The following is a 7,377-nucleotide window of genomic DNA, read 5'->3' on the forward strand; positions in this document are numbered from 1 at the left end:
GTTTTTCTTGTTCCTCCATAACCGTAACAAAAAATAATCTTCCTCCACCGGATTGAACATCACCAAGTATAGTATTGTATACATGCTGTTCATCAGTAAGTTGATTAACCAAACTATCATGTTCTTTAAGAGCAACACAATCATATGACAATTCATTATATAACAATTGATTTTCATGTAAGACTTGAGTCTGGCATAGGTATAGATGAAAAATAGACCAAGCCTGGCATAGGTATAGATGAAAAACAAACCAAGCTCTTGCTGCATACAGTAATCATTTTTCTAATTCAAGTAAGACAAATTTTTCTTCCCACTTTCTGTCAAACCATACACTAAAGTAATGACTTTATGTATCTATTAATTTATTTAAAAATAAAAAATAAAAAATAAAAAAATATATCAATATGGATGTCATTTAAAAGATTTTTTTTTTTTTTTTTTTTTGCAAAACAAATGTCATTTAAAAGATCTTAATTAGAGCTTTTTAATGATATATTTTTTTATACATTAGTTTTATTTGTAAAAAAAAAAAAGATAAAGAGAAAAATAAACTCAAAATTTTAATATTTAATTTGATTTTTTATATTTGAAAGGTAATTTGGGGGGGGGGGGGGGAATGGAAGAAGTTCATTGGCAAAATCTCTTAGCTATATTGGTATAAAGATTATTGAAAGAAGAAGAAGAAAAAAAAAAAGAGTTCGAAACAAATATAAGATTTTAAAAATTTGCATGTATAGTCATCAGACCCCAAAACAATCCTTTCATACAGAACACCAAATCCATAACGAAGTTCCCTTTGCACAGGCTAATTCAGACTAGAGTACCACCACACTAGGAACTGAGCATAAAAATATCATCTTTTTATAGATTGCTCTTTACATAATAAGATTGCAAGATGCCAGTGGACTCGCCTGAGCTAAGCTTTTGGTGTTGCAACTACGGGGCATTTTCCTAACGTATTCCACAAAATGTAATCACCGGAAGTGACCTGTCAAAACCACATACCAAAGGCAGCAAAATTGAAGTTCAATATTTTCTCACGCAAGTGAGCTGTGTGCCCATGCAAACAGGAAAAGCTCTATGGCAGAAACAATTGTGAATCTAATTTCATCTCAACAATAGGGCACTGTTTCTCATGTAAGGGCATTCCACTTCCACATTCAGGTAGAACAACAAAATGACACGGGGTGTATTAGAGACCAAAGGAAAAGCAAAGATAGCAGGGTGCAGCTGCTATGAAATTTTTTAGTCAAAATTTTAAAGCAAATAATAATTGGCCTTGGAACTAGAGAAATCAATATAACAGAAGAATAGTCCTTGCAAAAATGGTGATAATCTCAGGTAATGCAGGTTACAATTTATTGTTGTCTGATGCTGTAGAATCTGAGAACAATAAGCTGAAGTCAATACCTGTGTTGAGAATTCCACAGGTGCTTTGACGGTTGGGAAAATAGTTACCTGTGTACATTACTACACATTTAGAGTTCAGAAAATCATTGAATGTTTATGCTACCAAAGGTTTAAAAAGTGATAAAAGAATTTCAAAATACTGATCCCGCCAAATAATATTGTGATATTCCTTCAGAAAAAGGAGGCATCTATTCTTTTAGGCGTGGAATAGAAGCAGGTACTTACAGATTTTGGATCAATCGTCATTCCTGATAATGATCCACCCATAATTTTGAAAGAAACCTGCAATCAGATTGACAAGAGGTCCAGGATATTTTGTTAATTGCCCAGTTAAGAGCATATTTAGTTATTTAAAAGATAAATAGTAACAAAGGGCAGCTTATTGAAATGCAGGAGTCTATGATAAGAAAAGGTACAGGGCCGTAGCATTGATGATGGAAAGAGAATGTACTTTAGCATAATCGTATGCCTGCCAGCAAAATGGCTCCTCCAATTCAACTGCTTGAAGATCCTTGCTCATTTTTTCCATTAAGAAATCTTCCACATTAATTGTATTGTTAGTTGAGTCTATTTCATCATCTTCATCGTCTGCAGTCCCGTTGCTTTGTGTTTGCCAGGGAGCAAATTTAACCGTTCCAGGAAACGTTGCCTCAACACTCTTCCCTGAAACTCCTCGACCAGTAGTGATAATTTTCCATTCAACTGAGTGCTCAGTAATTGAAACTGTTCCAAGAGAAGGTGTGCCATCAAAAGAAACCACTCTTCTCCTAGGAAAAGGCATAGTAACTGAACAAAAATCCATGGATATAGGAGCTTTGTAACCTTCCATGAGACACAATTTAAACAAAAATGCACCTTCATTTTCTGAGACCATTGAAAGCTGGTAAAATCCCTTTATTGGGGGCCCAATGCGGCAAAATGCCTGATAACGCATTAATACAAAATTTCCTAAGGGTGGAGAGAACATCAGTGCTTGCTTGTCATTGCTGTGCTCTGGAACTTGAGCACAAGGATGAAATGACAATAGTTCTAGACGAGCAGCGTCTAACCCAGTTAATGGGAACATAACATCAGGCAACCCTTCCAACTCTGCTCGACAATTCACTTGGCCTGAAATCTTTATGCTATCTGGAATCTCATCGCGATCATACATTGCAGCATGAACAGTCTCATGAATTGTGAAGAGGATTCTTTGCTTCCCTCTGTAAAGATAAGGCTTCCATGCTGGTTGCCTGCTGTCTGTAGGAGGCATATCTGTTGAGGAAAATCCATTAATCTTGATAGAGGAAATATTTGTGTAGTTTAGATCCAGAGGTGTACCTAAGAAAAGGAGGCAAGAATGATGTTACATGCGGTAGTGTTGGTTTAAAAGTATGTGACGAGGAATTTCACAATAAAAAATACCAACCAAAAGGCATGGCACTACTAATAAAAGACCGAACTGCATCTTTATCAAGGGGCCTCAACCCAATCTTTGGACCATCAGCTGCCATTGCTCCACCAATACCACTGCTGGAAACCGTAGGTGCTGCAGCTGGAGAAGCTACAGGTTTTGCTCTTGCAGAAATACCTGAAATCCCAATACTTCCAGTAAGAGAATCCAATAGTCCTCCCACAGATGGAGATGCGCTTATGACTATTTCAGGTTCTGTTACATCTCCTGTTATAACATCCCCAATCATATGAGCCACCATAAAGGCCCTGTATAAAGGAAGCTTTGCAATTAATATAATGGCAGTTGAACTAGTAAGATAAAATAACAGAATAACCAAACCCCAGTAACATTTAATAATGACTTTACACCTAGTATATCATACTTTACCCTCATGGATATTGTTATTTCCAGATGGAGAAGCACAATATCTTAGTAAATTGTAAAATTCCACCGAAGGATTTTTCCAGGGTAAATTGTACATTACCCTCCCATGGTTTTCAAAACATGCTGATTATACTCTGTAGTCAAGAGTAGTATTAACACTTCCAAGTGGTTTTAGAACTGGTGCAAATTACCATATTATAGTTAGTGAAGGGAGAAAAATAACATCAAGCGTAATTAACACACCAAAGAATGAGAATAGATTTATTTTTTAGTTCACATTGTTTAACACAATTCCCCCTAAAACCCTCCTTAGTTGGCTAATTCATGGTTGGCCAGCCATCCACTTAGTCCTCCTCTCTTTAAACAACCATTGCACACCAAAATTGACAGCCCACTTCAAGAAAAAAAAACCACCAAAAGACAAGCTCCTCACCCTTTCACAATCACCTTGCCACATCCCCATTTCTGCGAATAACAACCACTAGCTAGCAGCTGTAAAGGATGCTTCTACTTTCATTGGTTTTCATTTGGGATTTTATTTAATTGGGGAATTCGGAATGATAGTGACTCAATGTAAATGACGAAGGGGCAGAAGTATTGACAATGGATGATGGCAGAAGTGGTGAAGAAGGAAAAATGTTTTTTTTACAAGCACAAGTAATTAGTGGTTTACTTATTTTTTATATAAGAGCATTGAATAATATTGAAACAAAACAATACAAACAACATGAATAAAAACATAGAAGATAGAATTGTAAAAGAGCTTTAAATGATAACCTGGCTCTTTAAATGCAGTATGTTGAGAGGGAAATGGGATGTATTATTACTATATCTAGGACAATATGACATTGATGAGTGTGTGCCAAACCAAATCCAGGGATCCCAATTCCCAACCTATACTAATTCTACTATATGAAAATAAAATCCACATGTCCATAACAAAAGCTAGCCTGTTACAAAAGTGGAACTCTTAAAGATATGATTAATCCATTAAGGACATGAAGGACAGATGCATGTCGGCTGGTAAGAAGAGAACACAAGGGAAAGCACAATGATTAATCCATTAAGGTAATGAAGGACAGATGCATGTCGGCTGGTAAGAAGAGAAAACAAGGGAAAGCACAAAAAAAATAACAGTATATGCCTCTTTCAAATATTTTCGCATTAATGTATAGCATATAACTTACCATACCCTGTGATGGATGGAAGATCAAGAAGGAGAGAAGATAAATTTTCATCTGCTCCAATAGAATTTCCACAGTCTGCTCTTTTACACATTCTTGAATACACTCTCAGCTGATGTGGTTCAACTAAAGGCAATACAAGGACACAATAATGGCCCTTTATGTGCATAATTAATGGCCAGAGAAAATGATTCACACCATCCACTTTGTTAATAATTAGACTTATTATGTGACGCATAATTGGATCATCAACCCAGGAATCTGATCCTTCAACAGATCGGTTTACCCTTACACCAAATCCACGGGCAGATCCCTCCCTGTGCACATTTAAAAAGGTCATATGGAAGTAGTATGCATAACACAGGAAAAAAAAAATACAGTTACAACTAACAACAGCCAAATAATACTAAAGTTGCATGAATAGCAGACCTATTGATAACCAACATCCATGACAGTTCAACAAATGCAACTACTAAGATACATAAAGATGGAAAATTAAGTAACTTTGGTTGCTTTCAGATTAAACAAATAAACACAGCAAATAGATTCATGACCTAGATATTACTTGAAGGGGGAATGGAGACCCCTAAACAATACAAATCATATTTGCATCAATCAGAACATTTAATCAAAAGGCACAAAAGCAGAAATATTTCATTAGAGCAACTAAAAACATACAAATAAAACCATGAAAAGCTTAAGTAATAGCTCTTTCTTCTCCTGGTATATGCAATCAAAGAATGACACCAATAGTCACAGTCTAAAACCAAATACTTACTACCAAAAACAATCTCCAAAATTGATCTAATCTTGTGCGAAACCTTTATTAGACTACCGGTTCTTCCAAACTAAAGCAACATTTTTTTTTTAAATTAATACAATTTCAGTTGCTTGAAATGCTATAATTTCTTTTCAACATAAAGATGAAAGTTAACCTATTCTTCCGTTCAGTAAATGCTGTTGCTATCTCAGAATCAGTGGGCAGGTAAAGCGACGGAGCAGCCGCCGCCGCCGCAGATTTCACACTCTCGTCGCTTAAGTTCTCATTTTCTCGCTGACAGGCAGCTCGCCACCGCTTCTCCACCACCGGAAACCGTCTAACCATTTAAGCCAACTAAGAAGAATCAAATTACAAAAATAATTCTGAAATCAAATGAAATCCAATCAAATCCGCGGGTGCGTACCGGGAAAAGAGGACGGTATCTTGAGTGCTGATGATCCAGAAAGCTCTGATGCTACAACAACTGGTCATTTTTCAATATAATTTTATATTTATTTTTTTTAAACAATATTAGGTTAGCTGAATAGTGAATTTGGAAGGAGAAGAAGAAGATCGCTGGAAATGAAGATGAAGAGAGGGTCGCCGCTCGCGGATGGCTTGCGGCGGGATCAGAAAACAGGGCCAAAACGGTGTCGTTAGTCTTGTTCAATTTACCCAATTGTTGTACCATGTAATTTTCTGAGTAAATACCAGTGGAGGTCCTCCGACTTTGATGGCACCATCACTTTTAGTCCTCAACTTTTAAATTAATCACTTTTAGTCATTCGACTTTGATGACACCATCACTTTTAGTCCTCAACTTTTAAATCAACCACTTTTAGTCCTCTTACTTTTTGTTTCTAACCACATATGGTCCTTTCTTTACAATTGGACATCTAATATCATTTTCTCAAGGACAATTCAGTCATTTCATAACTAGTGTATTAAGTATTATGTTTCCTCATCAGAATAATTGAAGAAACCCTATTCTCCACCCTCCTTTGTTCTTATACGCCATTATTGTTTTTGATAGTGTTAATTCCATTGGTGTATGAAAATTAAATGAACAAGAGAAGGTAGATCAATGAAAGATAGCCCTCAAAATCATTCTCATTCATTACTGTTCCTGAATCTTTTAGAGAGAGGAGAGAGCTTTGTTCTCCAGTGTTTCTAGAGAGAGGTGGAGAGGGGACCAAAAGCCCCTTTCACTGAAGGGCTATGGCCCTTATATAGGCCCAATACACCAGCCATACGTATAGTACTCGTAGGGCCGTATACCCGGGGTATATTCCCTATCAACTAGCCCCCCCAGTCTGAGCCCTGACGTCGAGTCAACAAGGAAGGGGTCGGGCTGGAAGACTGGCCTTACCGTTCGCGACTCACGTTAGTTGCCTCGTTAAAAACCTTGGGCTAAGAAAAAACCCAGTGGGAAAAAATCATAGCCAAGGAAAAAAGAGCACAACTTTGAGCGCCAACGTAGAAGAGTTCGGGTTGAAAGCTGACCATATAGTCTGTGACTTATGCCGATTGCCTTGTTAAAAAACCTTGGACTAAGAAAAAACCCAAAGGGAAAAAATCCTAGTCAAGGAAAAAGAGTACAACCTTTAGCACAGCCTTTTGGACTATAAGGGTCGTTCGAACTCTATCGATCGAGTGATCGGATTTCAAACATAAGGCCCATGGTTGGGTAAGCGATTGAGAGATCGGCACTGATCTTGGAGATCAGGCATAAGGCCCATGGTCGGGCAAAGCGATCAAGAGATCGGCAGCGCTGAAAAGCGGGATATATTCATCGCTAAGGAGCGGCATCGCTGAGAAGCGGGATATATTCTGTTAACCATATTATTATTTCCTTTATTATATTATTTGTATTTTATGCTTAGTCAATAATATACCTAGTCAATACTGTATTAGCTAGGGAATAGGAGAGTTCAGCTCATATAGGACTCTTGTATTATCACTCTGTTTTACGGTTAATCACAATACCAATTGTTCATCTGGTATCAGTAGTGTTAGGCGTTATTTTCTCCTATCACCGTATCCTATGGCTCACCAACCTACCAACAATGACCGTGCGGTAACCACCACCCTTTCACCACCGGCAGCCTCATCACCACCTACTCCCGCCGTTCTCACCACCTCCAACCACCATATATCCATTAAACTCAATTCACGCAATTACTTGTACTGGAGAACTCAGATCA

The 7,377-nt window shown here is 37.4% G+C and overlaps 1 protein-coding gene across 1 annotated transcript; it reads right to left on the minus strand.

Moving 5' to 3' along the window:
• Positions 1-696: 696 nt before the first annotated feature.
• On the minus strand, positions 697-5,783 carry LOC116001442 (AP-5 complex subunit mu). The gene is made up of 8 exons (XM_031241322.1): positions 5,598-5,783; positions 5,349-5,510; positions 4,422-4,730; positions 2,819-3,111; positions 1,862-2,730; positions 1,636-1,692; positions 1,411-1,458; positions 697-988 (listed from the first exon to the last, which is right to left on the minus strand). Exons 1-8 carry the CDS (start codon positions 5,663-5,665, stop codon positions 917-919), a joined length of 1,878 nt encoding a protein of 625 aa, XP_031097182.1. The 5' UTR covers positions 5,666-5,783; the 3' UTR covers positions 697-916.
• Positions 5,784-7,377: the final 1,594 nt, after the last annotated feature.

The sequence above is a fragment of the Ipomoea triloba genome, chromosome 1 (assembly GCF_003576645.1).
Source record: "Ipomoea triloba cultivar NCNSP0323 chromosome 1, ASM357664v1".
Taxonomy (NCBI): Eukaryota; Viridiplantae; Streptophyta; class Magnoliopsida; order Solanales; family Convolvulaceae; genus Ipomoea; species Ipomoea triloba.

Excerpts from the sequence above, each read along its gene's own strand:
- LOC116001442 (XM_031241322.1), bottom strand. The coding sequence starts at position 5,665 with ATGACCAGTTGTTGTAGCATCAGAGCTTTCTGGATCATCAGCACTCAA. Across the intron at positions 1,459-1,635 it reads TGACGATTGATCCAAAATCT|GTAACTATTTTCCCAACCGT; the intron begins GTAAGTACCTGC and ends TAATGTACACAG. Across the intron at positions 989-1,410 it reads CTGTGGAATTCTCAACACAG|GTCACTTCCGGTGATTACAT; the intron begins GTATTGACTTCA and ends TGGTTTTGACAG.